General features: G+C 36.1%; 1 protein-coding gene across 3 annotated transcripts in view; it reads right to left on the reverse strand.

Moving 5' to 3' along the window:
• The window catches only part of ARHGAP24 (Rho GTPase activating protein 24), a 506,772-nt gene that overhangs the window by 38,025 nt on the left and 451,947 nt on the right, over positions 1–16,800 (reverse strand). For all 3 annotated transcript variants that reach the window (XM_027095828.1, XM_027095829.1, XM_027095830.1), the window contains one exon: positions 11,277–11,484. In XM_027095828.1, coding sequence (XP_026951629.1) covers positions 11,277–11,484 — 208 coding nt within the window. The remainder of the gene's footprint in view (positions 1–11,276; positions 11,485–16,800) is intronic.

Below are 16,800 nucleotides of genomic sequence, written 5' to 3' on the forward strand. Positions count from 1 at the left end.
ATCTTTATTCACGCTCTATACCTGTAGTGCATTACCTAAGTCCCCAGTGTTTGAGTTTTCACATGGATCAAAGCATAGGTGCAGGGATGTACTTTTCAGGCTGTTCTAAAATTTCAGACCTATTATAGCAGATAAGAAATTTTATATTTTACACATAAACTGTACATCCCAGAAAGTAATTTATCTTTCACAGCAGGGTAAGACCTGCTTAGCTTAGTCAGAAATAATATGTTGCTTTCATTAGTGCCATGAGGTTAAACTTTTTTCTCCATTTCATATATGAGGAAACTGAGACACATCACTTCAAATGATCAGTTTCCCTTTAACCCACACTCTTGCAGCTCATAGTCTGGCTACTATTTCACAAATTGTGGTTAGAGTACCATGTATATAAGAATTACCTAGGGTCAGAGAGCCTCATCCCCCAGAGGGCAGACAATAGAAGCAAGAAGAAATACAATCCTGCAGCCTGTGGAACGAAAACCACATTCACAGAAAGATAAACAAAATGAAAAGGCAGGGGACTCTGTACCAGATGAAGGAAAAAGATAAAACCCCAGAAAAACAACTAAATGAAGTGGAGATAGGCAACTTTCCAGAAATAGAATTCGGAATAATGATAGTGAAGATAATCCAGGACCTCAGAAAAAGAATGGAGGCAAAGATCCAGAAGATGCAAGAAATGTTTAACAAAGACCTAGAAGAATTAAAAAACAAACACCTAGAAGAATTAAAGAACAAACAAACAGAGGTGAACAACATAATAAGTGAAATGAAAAATACACTAGAAGGAATCAAGCAGAAACTGAGGCAGAAGAACAGATAAGTGACCTGGAAGACAGAATGGTAGAATTCACTGCCATAGAACAGAATAAAGAAAAAAGAATGAAAAGAAATGAAGACAGCCTAAGAGACTTCTGGGACAACATTAAATGTACCAACATTTTAATTACAGGGGTCCCAGAAGGAGAGAGAGAATGGACCTGAGAAAATATTTGAAGAGATTATAGTCGAAAACTTCCTTAACATGGGAAAGGAAATAGGCACACAAGTCCAGGAAGTGCAGAGAGTACCAGGCGGGATAAACCCAAGGAGAAACACACAAAGACACATCATTGAGACACATAATAATCAAATTAACAAAAATTAAAGGCAAAGAAAAATTATTAAAGGCAACAAGGGAAAAATGACAAATAACATACAAGGGAACTCCCATAAGGTTAACAGCTGATTTCTCAGCAGAAGTTCTACAAGTCAGAAGGGAGTGGCATGATATATTTAAAGTGATGAAAGGGAAGAAACTACAACCAAGATTACTCTACCCAGCAAGGATCTCATTCAGATTCAACAGAGAAATCAAAAGCTTTACAGACAAGCAAAGGCTAAGAGAATTCAGCACCACCAAACCAGCTCTACAACAAAAGGAACTTCTCTAAGTGGGAACCACAAGAGAAGAAAAGGACTTACAAAAACAAACCAATAACAATTAAGAATATGGTAATAGGAACATATATATAGATAATTACCTTAAAAATGAATGGATTAAATGCTCCAACCAAAAGACACAGGTTTGCTGAATGGTTACAAAACCAAGACCCATATATATGCTGTCTACAAGAGACCCACTTCAAACTTAGGGACACATACAGACTGAAATTGAGGAGATGGAAAAAAATATTCCATGCAAATATAAATCAAAAGAAAGCTGGAGTAACAGCACTCATGAGATAAAGTAGACTTTAAAATAAAGACTGTTACAAGAGACAAGGAAGGACACTACATAATGATCAAGGGATCAATCCAAGAAGAAGATATAACGTTATAAATATATATGCACCCAACATAGGAGCATCTTAGTACATAAGGCAACTGCTAACTTCTATAAAAGAGGAAATTGACAGCAACACAATAACAGTGGGGGACTTTAACATCTCACTGACACCAATGGACAGATCATCTAGACAGAAAATTAATAAGGAAACACAAGCTTCAAGTGACACAATAGACGAGAGAGATTTAATTGATATTCATAGGACATTCCGTCTGAAAACAGCAGATTACACTTCCTTCTCAAGTGCACGTGGAATATTCTCCAGGATAGATCACATCTTGGGGCACAAATCAAGCCTTGGTAAATTTAAGAAAATGGAAATCATATCAAGCATCTTTTCCGACAGCAACGCTATGAGATTAGAAATCAATTACAGGGAAAAAAACTGTAAAAAGCACAAACACGTGGAGACTAAACAATACATTACTAAATAACCAAAAGATCACTGAAGAAATCAATGAGGAAATCAAAAAGTACCTAGAGACAAATGACAACAAAAACACAATCATCCAAAACCTATGGGATGCAGCAAAAGCAGTTCTACAGGGAAGTTATAGCAATACAATCCTACCTCAAGAAACAAGAAAAATCTCAAATAAACAATCTAACCTGACACCTAAAGGAACCAGAGAAAGAAGAACAAACAAAACCCAAAGGTAGTAGAGGGAAAGAGTCATAAAGATCAGAACAGAAATAAATGAAATAGAAACAAAGCAAACAAGAGCAAAGATCAATAGAATTAAAAGCTGGTTCTTTGAGAAGAGAAACAAAATTGATAAACCTTTAGCCAGACTCATCAAGAAAAGGAGGGAGAGGACTCAAATCAATAAAATTAGAAAAGAAAAAGAAGTTACAATGGACACTGAAGAAATACAAAGCATCATAAGAGACTACTACAAGCAACTCTAAGTCATTAAAATGGACAACCTGGAAGAAATGGACAAATTCTTAGAAAGATATAACTTTCCAAGACTGAGACAGGAAGAAATAGAAAATATGAACAGACCAATCACGAGCACTGAAATGGAAACTGTGATTAAAATCTTCCAACAAACAAAAACCCAGGACCAGATGGCTTCACAGGTGAATTCTACCAAACATTTAGAGAAGAGCTAACACCGATCCTTCTCAATATCTTCCAAAAAATTGCAGAGGAAGGAACACTCCCAAACTCACTCTACAAGGCCACCATCACCCTGATACCAAAACCAGACAAAGATACTACAAGAAAAGAAAATTACAGACCAATATCACTGATGAATATAGATGCAAAAATCCTCAACAAAATACTAGCAAACAGAATCCAACAACACATTAAAAGGATCATACACCATGATCAAGTGGGATTTATCCCAGGGATGCAAGGATTCTCCAATATATGCAAATCAATCAATGTGATACACCATATTAACAAATTAAGGAATAAAAACCATATGATCATCTCAATAGATGCAGAAAAAGCTTTTGAAAATTCAACACCACTTATGATGAAAGCTCTCCAGAAAGTGGGCATAGAGGGAACTACCTCAACATAATAAAGGCCATATATGACAAACCCACAGCAAACATCATTCTCAATGGTGAAAAACTGAAAGCATTTCCTCTAAGTTCAGGACAAGACAAGGATGTCCACTCTCACCACTGTTATTCAACATAGTTCTCGAAGTCCTAGCCATAACAATCAGAGAAGAAAAAGAAATAAAAGGAATACAAATTGAAAAAGAAAAGGTAAAACTGTCCCTGTTTGCAGATGACATGATACTCTACATAGAGAATCCTAAAGATGCTACCTGAAAACTACTAGAGCTAATCAATGAATTTGGTAAAATTGCAGGATAAAAAATTAATGCACAGAAATCTCTGGCATTCCTATACACTAATGATGAAAAATCTGAAGGAGAAATTAAGGAAACACTCCCATTTACAACTGCAACAAAAAGAATAAAATACCTAGGAATAAACCTACCTAAGGAGACAAAAGACCTGTACTCGGAAAACTATAAGACACTGATGAAAGAAATCAAAGATGACACAAACATATGGAGAGATAGACCATGTTCTTGGATTGGAAAAATCAACATTGTGAAAATGACTGACTATACTACCCATAGCAATCTACAGATTCAATGCAATCCCTATCAAATTACCAATGGCATTTTTTACAGAACTAGAACAAAAACTCTTAAAATTTTTATGGAGACACAAAAGACTCCAAATAGCCAAAGCATTGTTGAGGGAAAAAAACGGAGCTGGAGGAATCAGACTCCCTGACTTCAGACTATACTACAAAGCTACAGTAATCAAGACAATATGGTACTGGCAAAAAACAGAGATATAGATCAATGGAAGAGGAAAGAAAGCCCAGAGATAAACCCACGCACCTACGGTCACTTTATTTTTGACAAAGGAGGCAAGAATATACAACGGAGAAAAGACAGCCTCTTCAATAAGTACTGCTGGGAAAACTGGACAGCTACATATAAAAGAATGAAGTTAGAACACTCCCTAACACCATACACAAAAATAAATTCAAAATGGATTAAAGACCTAAATGTAAGACCTATAAAATGTAAGACCTATAAAACTTACTTATTCCAGTAAGTTTTAAGTTTAAGACACTATAAAACTCTTAGAGGAAAACATAAGAAAAACACTCTTTGACATAAATCACAGCAAGATCTTTTCTGACCCACCTCCTAGAGTAATGAAAATAAAAACAAAAATAAACAAATGGGACCTAGTGAAACGTCAAAGCTGTTGCACAGCAAAGGAAACCATAAACAAGACGAAAAGACTACCCTCAGAATGGGAGAAAATATTTGCAAATGAATCATCGGACAAAGGATTAATCTCCAAAATATATAAACAGCTCATGCAGCTCAATATTAGGAAAACAACCCAATCAAAATATGGGCAGAAGACCTAAATAGATATTTCTCCCCAGAAGACATACAGATGGCCAAGAGGCACCTGAAAAGCTGCTCAACATCACTAATTATCAGAGAAATGCAAATCAAAACTACAATGAGGTATCACCTCACACCAGTTAGAATGGACATTATCAAAAAATCTACAAACAACAAATGTTGGAGAGGGTGTGGAGAAAAGGGAATCCTCTTGCACTGTTGGTGGGAATGTAAATTGATACAGCCACTATGGAGAACAGTATGGTCGTTCCTTAAAATACTAAAAATAGAATTACCATATGATCCAGCAATCCCACTACTGGGCATATACCCAGAGAAAACCATAATTCAAAAAGACACATGCACCCCAATGTTCATTGCAGCATTATTTACAATAGCCAGGTCATGGAAGCAACCTAAATGCCCATAGACAAACGAATGGATAAAGAAGATGTGGTACATATATACAATGGAATAGTACTCAGCCATAAAAGGGAATGAAATTGGGTCATTTGTAGAGATGTGGAATGGACCTAGAGACAGTCATACAAAGTGAAGTAAGTCAGAAAACAAATATCATATATTAACGCATACATGTGGAATCTAGAAAAATGGTGCAGAAAAATGGTGCAAGGCAGAAATAGAGACACAGGTATAAAGAACAAACGTATAGACACCAAAGGGGGAAAGTGGGGGGTTGGTAGGCGTGGCGGCGGTGGTGAAGGTGGTGGTGGTGGGATGAATTGGGAAATTGGGATTGACATATATACACTAATATGTATAAAATAGATTAATAAGAACCTGCTACATAAAAAAATAATTTAAAAAAAGAATTACCTGGGGTTTTGTTTGAATTATGGATTATTTATTCCCTAAGAATGTAGTTTGCAATTACATTTGGCCACAAATACATTACTCTTTTCTTTTTATTTCACTGTCCATGGATCTGGAAATCCTTTTTTGAAAATCAGCAGATCCAGTAATTTGTATTTCTGCCTCCCTACTACTGAAAGACTCAAGCTTAACAATTTATTTGTCAATACAAGCATATTCAGATTGCCAGATTGTGATACCATGATGTATTTTGGGTTTTATCCCTAGCTCCTGGTCAGAGCTCCTAAAACCCTTGTAATTTCCTAACTTATAAGAGTAATAGAAGTGTCTTTTGTTATAATATTTGTTTTTTATCCCCAGTTCCTAAAATAATTCTGGAGTGAGGAAGGTGAAAGGGAAGTCTTTGTTATTCATACCAAGCCCCTTTCAACCATGCCTGAATTTATGTTAAGGCATCCTTGAGAAAGCCCATAAGGATGATGGAGGGTGGGGTGAGTGAAGGGTGGTTGCCAGAGAAACCAATCAGGTAATTAGAAGGTTGGAGCTTTAGCCTAAGGGTTTAATCAATCATGCCTATATAATGAAGCCTTCATAAAAATACCCTCACTGAAGAGGTTTGGAAAGCTTCTAGGTTAGTGAACACGTCATAGTGCCAGGAGGGTGGTACGTCTGGCGAGGGCATGGAAGCTCTGAGCCCCTACCCCATTCCTCCCTATACATCTCTTTCATCTGTGTTCCTGAGTTGTATCCTTTCATAATAAACCAGTAATCTAGTAACTGAACTGTTTTCCTGAGTTCTGTGAGCTATTCTAGCAAATGATTGATCTTGAGGAACCTCAGGTTTATGGCTAGTTGGTCAGAACTACAGGTGGCAACCTGGGACTTGTAATTGGTACCTGAAGTAGGAGGGGGGCAGATTTGTGGAAATGAGCCCTTAACCTGTGGGGTCTGCACTAACTCTGGGCAGTTAGTGCCAGAATTGATTAAATCGTAGGACACTCAGTGGGTGTCTACCAAGAACTGGAGAATTGCTTCTTACGGAAAACCCACACATTTGGTGTCAGAAGCGTTCTGTGGGTGGAGTAGTAGAAAATACTAGTTTTCCCTCACAGAGTGACCTTTTCTTCTTAACATGTAAATAAAATTATTCCATTTGCTTGTTAAATATCTTTCAATGGATTTCCATATCTCTTTGAATAAAAACTAAATTTCTTATTATAACCTACTGGGCTATTCAGGATCAACCTGTTTCACCTCACCTCTAAGGATGTCACTGGTAAATTTTACCCAAGACTTACGGAGGAAATAATACAAACTACATACAATTTTTCTGAAAACAGAGGTCGAGGGAACATTTTCTGGCCTACTTTTGAGGCCAGAATTTCTTTGATAACAAAACTAGTCAAATGCATTCCAAGAAAAGAAGTTGCTAGGTCAATAGCCCTGATGAATACGGGTCCAAAAATCCTCAACAAGTTATTTCCAAGTCAGATACGTCAATATATTAAAAGAGTAATACATAACAACCAAAAGTGGTTTATCTTAGGAATGCAAAGTTGGTTTAACATTTGAAATTCACCTCATTAACATAATAAAACAGACAAACCAGATAATTTCTGCAATAAATGCAGAAAAAGTGGATTTGATCAAATTCAATTGTCTGTCATTATTAAAACTGTCAGTAAATTAGAAATATAAGAACATTTTCAAACCTGATAAAGGGCATCTACACAAAACTTATAGCTACCATCATGAGTAATAGCAAAAGACTAAAAACTTCCCTCTACATATACAAAACGTATATCCACTCACTACTATTGCAGAATAGTTCTTAGCAAATACAGAAAATTAAGAAGGAGGAATGCAAAGCTTATTGAAAAGGAAGAAATAATACTCTCATATACAGTCAACAAGACCATGCATAGAGAAAATCCTAAGGGATCTAGAAGGACCCTGTAGCATTTATAAATAAATTTGCCAAGTTTATAGGAAAAATCTCTATATAAAAAATCATATTTGTATAATCTAGCAGTAAGCAACTAGAAAATTAAACATAAAAAATAATACTATTTACAGGTGCATTTATAAACATTAAATAGTTAAGGATAAATTTAGCAAAATGGAGCAAGATCTTACAATGAAAATTACAATACAATTTTGTATTGCTGAAATACAAAAAGTCCTAATGACATGTAGAGATGGGCTATGTTCAAGGATTAGAAGATTTCATATTTTTAAGATGTCACTTTTCTAGATGGATAGATTTCTAGATTCAATGAAGTTTCTATCAAAATCCTAATAGGATGTTTTGTAGAAACTGACAAACTTATACTAAATTTTTTTAAAGATATGCAAATGACCTAGAATATACAAAATAATCTTGAAAAAGAACAAAGTTAGGGAATTTACTCCACTTGATTTCTAGACTTTAAAGCTATAGTGATTTTCTCCTAAAATAGTGTCTCACAAATTTTTCCTTCTCTGTATATGCTTGCCACTTCTTTCCATTAAGTTCTGGAGTTTATTTCCCTTCCCCAAAATCTAGGCTGGCCCTGTCTCATGACTTGCTTTGAGCAATGCAATGCTTATAAGCTTCCAGCTTTACTCTCTTAGAACCCTGAGCCTTAATGTCACTTGATCTGACTAATCTGCTAGAGATAAAAGTTGCATGAAAAGACACACTATCGGATGTGAGACTACAGAGAGAGAGAGACAGACAGACAGAGAGAGACAGAGAGAGGGACGTAAAGGACCATGCAGCCTTCAGCTACCTTAGTCACCTCAGGCAATGCTACGGACATGTGAGTGAAGCCATATCTTAGATCCTTCAGACCTAACTGATCTACATGAACCAACACTATGTACTGGAGAAATGAGCACATCCTTGCCAAGGTCTGCCTAAATTGCTGATTTATAAACAAATGATTGGTTGTTATTGCTTATGCCACACAGTTTTGGGGTGGTTTAATACACCAGTGTAGAAACCTGAACCAGTGAATGACTGAGGAAACAAATGACACTCCTTTTTCTCAAAGCATACTAGCAATGTTACCATATTGTTTCTGATGCTGAAATACTCTCTGTAACTCTCTTTTACAGATTTTCTAGTAAATGGGGAGTTTCTGTAGTTACACTTCAGAAATTATCAAAAGATAAGGAAATTTTTGTGCAGCATGAAATTAATTAAAGATCTTTCTCATTAAATTTCTGATTATAAAAGTAATGCAGGGCTTCCCTGGTGGCGCAGTGGTTGAGAGTCTGCCTGCCAATGCAGGGGACACGGGTTCGTGCCCCGGTCCGGGAAGATCCCACATGCCGCGGAGCGGCTGGGCCCGTGAGCCGTGGCCACTGAACCTGCGCGTCCGGAGCCTGTGCTCCGCAGCGGGAGGGGCCACAGCAGTGAGAGGCCCACGTACCGCAAAAAAAAAAAAAAAAAGTAATGTATAGTTACTGAATTTACAGTATAAAAAAGGGGAGAAGGTCATTCATTATTCCACAAAATTAATGTTTATCTTTTGTTATATTTTCTTTAGTCTCTATGAACTGATCCATTTTTATACAAAAAAATACATTTTTCTTAACTGGGATCACATTTTATATAAAGTTCATTGTCAGCCTATAGTTACAGAGGAATAATTTTGCTTACAGGGCACATCTTTCACAAGTATCCTTAAATATATAAAATATCCCCCTAAATTGCACATATTAGCAAAGAGCTGTTAAAAGAACCAAATTTTAAATGCCTGTGTCAAAAGAACTTTTAATAGATAAATTTTGCTATTAAGGTCATCTGCATATATTTAGGCCATACATAAATGTAAAGAAAAAGGCCACTGAAATTTATCAATGTCACATGAGTTCATTGTATAGGATGTTGTTTATCCCATAATCTGATATTTTATTTTGAGGATTCCATTGACAAACTTTTTTCTAATTTTGGAACAAAAAATTACATTTCTCCTAGATAAACCATTGTTTATATCTTGCGGACAGGCCTGAACTATGGAGCTGCGGATCTTTTTTTTTTTTTTTTCCAAAGTATAGAATAAGACATGTGGCTCCCCAACCAAAAATATATCTGCATTTTTGAAATTTGTTCTCTGACCCTAGGTTTGAATTCATTTCTTTACCACCACATTTAATTTTTCTCTCTCAGAGGGAATTTATGAATCTTCATAAACTGTGACACTTTTTGTAAAAAGGTGGCATTTTGATCAATTAATTTATCCTGTCTAATTTTTCTACTTATTATCTAATCAGCATTTTCCCAAAATTTTAATAAGTGAATAACATTTTATTATATTATATTAACCACAGTCTATTGCTAGAGATAATAGATTGGAGTTCATTCTTCACTATTATGGAAATTGTAATAAGCAACTTTGTGCTTCATTTTTTTCCACATATCTGTTTTTTTCTAGGACTGGACTTTCCTGCTTAAAGGGTCTTGAAATACATTACCAAATTTCTTTAGAAAGACTATGATGATCTGTACTCTCACCATCAGGGCACCTACCTCAACACACCTTGCCAGCATGATTGTATCACTGTTCGGGGTTTTGTTAATGTGACCAGTAAAGGGGCATCAAATGAGTTACCATGAATTTTTTGGATTGGAACAAGCCCATACTCTCAATGATGCTTCCTTTATCTCATATCATGTATTCAAGAGTCTTCTTGTCTATCTGTCCTGTAGATCTGTCTATCCACACGATAATTCTATACTTTCAAAGAGAAATACTACTTAAGCAGGCAATTTTCAAGTATCAAAACTATTCTTATCCACAAGTCCAATACTGAGAATCTCTCCTGAAAAAATATTCCAAAAATAGAAAATATTTATATCAATTGTGTACTCACTACAACATTACTTGTAATAGTAATAAAGTCACGACTTAAATGTCCAAATTTATTGAAGCAATTATGAACAATATACCTATAGAGTGAAATAGTTATTAAAAATTATGCTTACAGAGGTTGGCAATGATCAGATGTTAAGTTAGAATATGCTGGAATAAAAGGGCATTTTTCAACTCGATATGAAAAAAGCCCTGCTACAAATGTTGAGTTAATAATATTAGGATAAATGACTATATTTTTCTACTGAATTAAAAAAATTGAACAGGAAGAGGTAATTTACAAAATATTATCAGTGTTCAACTCAGTTAGTGGAGTTATGGATGCTTTATGCATTCTTCTCTGCAACTTCCATTATTTCCTGAATTTCACCATACTATATACTTCTCCTTGTTTCTTTGCAAATCTATTTTAGATTAAGATGGAGCTATATATTTAAAAATGTAATGCTTTTAATTACATTGCCAATATCCCAATCTCTGTTTATCAACACTTTTAATATCCCTTAGCTGAAAGAATTCAAAGAAACATCAAACAAGAGAAGACTCCTATTCTGAAAATTTACTTTTCCAATGTAAAAGTTTAATACAGTTTTAATTTAGGGCCAAAGGAAAAGAATAAATAATAATATTTTAAGGTGGGGGGGGGGAGTATGGCAGAGAAAGACATCTAAAGTATCAAATTTTTGACTCTGTAACTTAAAAACAATCCATCTTTGTGAGGCCATATAATCCATCTTCTAAACTGTTACAACATCAATTAAGATTATGTCATCTCAGTTTACTGCAACCTTTTGGTTGAGTTTGAGTGTCTCAGTGAAGGATGGTTAGTGAAAACTTGAAATCTACCTGTCAAAGGATGGCTTCTCTCCACAGTCAAAGGCATCCTGCAGCTCCTTGACAAGGTTAGCCTGGCCCGGCAGTCGGAAGAGACCCTCTTCCTTCAGCCCCCTTTGTCGGATAAAGTCCACGCACTGCTCCACCAACATTGGAGCCAGACGGTGTCCGTATCTCTTCTCATAACGGACAGTATCTTCCAGTTTCTGTCCAAAAATGCCTGGAGAAATAAAGGATCACAATGAATTTGAGAAATTCATCTTTTCTCACTTTGTTTGCTTTCTTTTAAAACTCAATGTAAAGGAAAAAGAAAGATTGGAATGCTAGCAAGCATTTCACGTCTGGTACTTAACATTATTACAGAATTAAATTCATTATGTACAATTCTTCAAATGAAAAGTGTTTACCTTGTGCTGTCCTTTCCCCCTGTATTCCATATTTAGCCCAAAACTGAAATGGAAATACGGAGTTTGAGATATCCACTTTGAAATAAGAAATATTGCAATAAACATAATTTCAGTTTTGGGTTTTCTTTTATTTTTTCCTTTTGGGAAAAAACATATCCAAAAACTTAAAAACAGAAATATTCTGTAGATAATAGTCAAATTCTACTTCTGTTACAAGTGTAAATTTATGTCCAATTTTCATTTAGTTTAAATATTATTCATGTCTCTGTTCACCCTTTTTTTTCAATCAAGAGATGATGCCATGATTATAATCAAAGGGATAAAACCATGAAAAAAATGCAGAATTTTCATCCATATAAAATATTTCAGACAGTGTTGGCTCTTTAAAATATTAAACTATTAATTTATTGGAAAGAGAAGTATTGGAAATACGAAGCAGTGCATACTAAAAGTGAGGAGACAGGGTCGTGGTGGTTTGTCCTAACAGGGAGGCATATATGATTACACATTGCCTAGAATTGTCAGCACATGGGGGTAATAAAAATCAAAACAATTTTGATCAGTTTTATCAATGATTTTTAATGATTTTTAATTACCTACAAATGATGCATTTCTTGGTGCATGCATTTGGTACCCCACTGATTAAGAAACAGTGCCTCGGGGCTTCCCTGGTGGCGCCGTGGTTGAGAGTCCGTCTGCCGATGCAGGGGGCACGGGTTCATGCCCCGGTCCGGGAAGATCCCACATGCCGCAGAGCGGCTGGGCCCGTGAGCCATGGTCGCTGAGCCTGCGCGTCCGGAGCCTGTGCTCCACAACGGGAGAGGCCACAACAGTGAGACACCCGCGTACCCCGCACAAAAAAAAAAAAAAAAAGAAACAATGCCTCTAAAATATATTATTATCAGTTGGTAATTTGGAAAAATGATCAACCAATGAGAAAAGAGGGAGAAAAAGAGCCAAAGCAAATGTGATTCCAATGTTTCCAGACGGGGTGGCTTTAATGATCTTATGATTTTCATAAAAGGGGAAGAAAAATGAGTGTCCCATGTTGAAACTATGTAAGACTCCAGAATGTTTGGGGAATATTTCAAAAACATCAGGTTCAGAATTTAATAGTAAGAACATATGCTTTACCTCCCTATATGTAAAATAATTTATGTATGGATTCAGTAATGCAAAACCATCACATTCCAAGCAATAAACACTTGCTACCAAAGAGAATATTCTTAGCCTAAGTAGAAACAATAATACAACAACAAACCAAATTATTGTACACCAGGTATCAAATCTGGCACTAATGGTATCCATATATTCCTTCTAGGAAAAAAGATTGAGTTACCTGTTATTAATAGTCAAATGCATATAAAACAGAATTAGAAATTAGCTTAGTTTGTAGACTTTGGAACAAGCAGTTTCTCTATAACGGTGTGTTAAACACTTTCCCCTAACTCAACAGATATTCACACCCCTATTTTCTCTTGTTATTTTTATTTTCGTGGCTGGAAAATTAAATACTTCTCCTACTTCCCAAGAGTCTTCTGGAGTCTCTAGGAAGACTTGTTTATCTTGATGAAAGAGAAAGATATAGCTGGAATTGCCAATCATGACTTTTTCCATCTTGAACTTGGACATGCTACCTGTGACTAACAGTCATCTTTTGACCATTAGGCAACAGCCACGAGGGAAAGGCTGAAAGATTCACAGAGATAACAGGGCTGAAATCACTGAACCACTGACCCAATACCAGCAGCAACTCCTTGGAGATTTTTTTTCAATGTGAGAAAAATAAGCCCCTGTATAAGTCACCATTCACTGGGTTTTCGGTTATTTGCAACAATGCTCATTTCTGTATGAAGTGGTGATAATGATTTTGAAGCTCTTCTAGTATTTTAATAACAAAGCTTGAAAATTGGTTATGAATGAAGAATACCGTATCTTTTCCCCTGAAGTTCTTTGATGCTTATTTGCCTGGGATGTTTGGTTCTATCCTGCCAAAATTGAGGAGATAGCCTTTCAGAGGCACTTATAAATTATATTAAAACATAATGTTGGGCTTCCCTGGTGGCGCAGTGGTTGAGAGTCCGCCTGCCAATGCAGGGGACGTGGGTTCGTGCCCCGGTCCGAGAAGATCCCGCATGCCGTGGAGCGGCTGGGCCCGTGAGCCATGGTCGCTGAGCCTGCCCGTCCGGAGCCTGTGCTCAGCAACGGGAGAGGCCACAACAGTGAGAGGCCCGTGTACCGCAAAAAAAACCAAAAACCAAAAACCAAAAAACATAATGTTAACATTTGGGAATAAATCTTACATATCTGATTTTTTACTTATTCTTTTGGACTGATACATTACATAAGGTTTCTCCCTAAATCCAGCAGAAAATCTACTAAAGATGTTCCAGTTCAACCTCTATGAGCGCTACAAATGAGAACCAAACTTCCAAAATTTGGTTTTATGCAGTAATGAAAAACAAACATTCTTTTCTTAAAACTCTCAGGATTTTTTTTTTCCCCAAAACTCAAGGATGTGATAAAGGACACAGTAATTTTTGCTTTAGATGGGCACTCCGTTTTTTTTTTTTTTTCTCCCCTTGTTACATATAGGCTTGCCTATATGATAAGAATTTTCTTAACAGGTATAGTAAGAAACTAAAAGCCAAAAGCCCTAACATCCTTTCATGTATTAGGTACCTAATATGCACTAAGTCCTTGACATATATTCTCTTGTTTCCATAATAAATACACAAGGTAGCTATTTTATACCTTAGGAAATTGGGCTCAGAGATATTAAATAAATCACCTAAGGTTAGTTACACAGCACCAAGTGGCAGAATGGACGTCCATATCCAGATTTAGTCAGGCTTAAAAATCTTTGCTAGTTCCTGAATACCTGTCCTCTTCCACTTTATTTAATCCCAATTATTATGTGTTCTCATTTCCTAGTAATTTAAAATATTAATACATTCAAAAAGTGAAGAAAATAGCATATCCTTTTTGTGCTCTAAAAAATGGTAATAGTTAGGATGTATTTATGTATGCCAGGCATGGGTACTAGAAGTTTACCTGCATTTCTCTCATTTAAAACTCTCAGCATTCTATGAGGTGGGTACCACCATTTTACTGAGGACGAGATGGAAGTATAGAGTGATTAAGTAACTTGCTGAATGTCACAGGGCTGGTAAAAGATGTTGCCAGGATTTGATCAAGGCTGTTGAATTTCAGAGCCTCTGTTTGTGTATTATACAATACTGCCTAGTGGGTATAATGGCTGAAAATTGAGTTACAGAGGAAGAAACACGTCTCTTACTAGTTTTCTGACCTCAATTCCTGTCATCACACTAGAAGTGGTGATTTCTGTTGAGAAAATGGCAAATTTGGAGGGAAGTCGGGAAAAAAAAAGGAGAAGGAAAAAACTCAGCATCTTGCGCAACAAAATGATTTCCTTAATATAAAGAGCTATGCCTATTTAGCAACAAAATATGTAAAAGAGTTTAAAAAATGTAGACAGTATGTACACATACTTAGAAATTCCTGTGGGAAAAATAGTAATTTTCTGCTGTTTATCTGGTCTTGCAAAGAATTAGGTAATGATTAGATGTATACTTCCCATTCTGTAGCATTGGAAATAGAATGTCCCAAACATCTCTGACTTACAAAGGTAGATGGTGAGTTAACTTCCTGTGTGAGAATGTTTTTTTGTACAGAAAGGTAGGGGGAATTCTTTTTTAAAAGCTGCTTTAGTCAGAATTTTCTTTGAGGGAGCAGTGAAACTTCCAATTTTAAAATTAACAAAAAAGCACAAGGTCATGATCTATCCCCAGCTAGCAGCATGGAGAAAAGGACACATTGATTAGTAGATTATTAACAAGAATATTCCCTGTGGTGTGAGTCTTGTAAACAGTTCCAGCTATGTCCATTTAAATTCTCAGAGAGGTTTCACATTCCCTAACAAAACCATCCTTGGAATTTCTGCATATTTCCCCTGGAAGTACATTGATGGTGTCATGAAGCATCACTCAGGAAGTGACTTTCCACTAGACTGAGAAAGTAAATTGCACAGGTAATTTTATTATATCTGTGGGAGGCTGTTTCAACTGGAGGGAGAGACAGGAGAGAGAAAAAAATATAAAGAAAATCTAGATATCTTCTGGATTTGTGAGGTTTCTCCTTTATGTGTGATTTATATACTCAATAGCTAGAGGCAGCCTGTGATGTTTTTCAGTGTGATCTAAAAAATATACTCAAATTCTACCCATCCTAAAAGATAAATAAATACAAACTAAACATCTTTGTACTCTCTGTGCCTTGTCCCTTTATTCACTCTGCTCCTTGATTTCCAACTAAGTATAACTCTGGCTCCATTTCATCACTTTCTATCTTCTTGTCAACCTGTTACAATGTGGCCTCTGACACCGTCATTCCACTAAAAGAGCTTTTTCTATAATTACCAATAACTACCTAGTTGCCAAATCACTGACAGCCAAATTTATTTTTTGCATTACTTTATGGCTCACTCCCTTTAAATCTATCAATCTCACTCTTCTTCCTGACACTTCTCACACCTTACGTAATTCTTTCCTTCAAGAATACTCTTTTCAATCTCGATCCTCAATATTTCTTAAATGACTTTTATAGAGCTGGGTTCCCAAACCAGGCAAGGGCTGCCACAGTGATCTTAATAATATTTAAATCAGATTATGCCTCTCTTTTGCTTCATTTCTTCCCATGGTGCCCCCTGGCCAACCAAACTCTTTTTCATGAAATACAAATTCTCCACAATCTGATCTCTGCCTCTTCATCCACTATTCAAAGTACAAATGTTTAGGTAGCACCCTTTCTGTGCCAGGCACTGTGCCATATCCATGCTCATTACTGCTGCTTCCTCACAAACAACATACTCCATAACTATAAGGAACTATTTGTTGTTTCCTATATGTATTATGACTTATTACATCTTCACGTCTCCTTCTAGAAGGTAGGTCCTGCTGTCATGAGCCAGCCTAGGAAAACTTATCCTGCAAGATTCAACTCGCATCCTCTCCTATGTTAAGTCCTTACTAACATTCCCTCACCCCCATCCCAGACACAAAATTTGCTATTTTCTTCTTTGCTTTCTTAACATATTGCTTTGTAATTGT

The sequence above is a fragment of the Aethalodelphis obliquidens genome, unplaced genomic scaffold, assembly GCF_003676395.1.
Source record: "Aethalodelphis obliquidens isolate GAN/ISIS:26980383/991018 unplaced genomic scaffold, ASM367639v1 scaffold95, whole genome shotgun sequence".
Taxonomy (NCBI): Eukaryota; Metazoa; Chordata; class Mammalia; order Artiodactyla; family Delphinidae; genus Aethalodelphis; species Aethalodelphis obliquidens.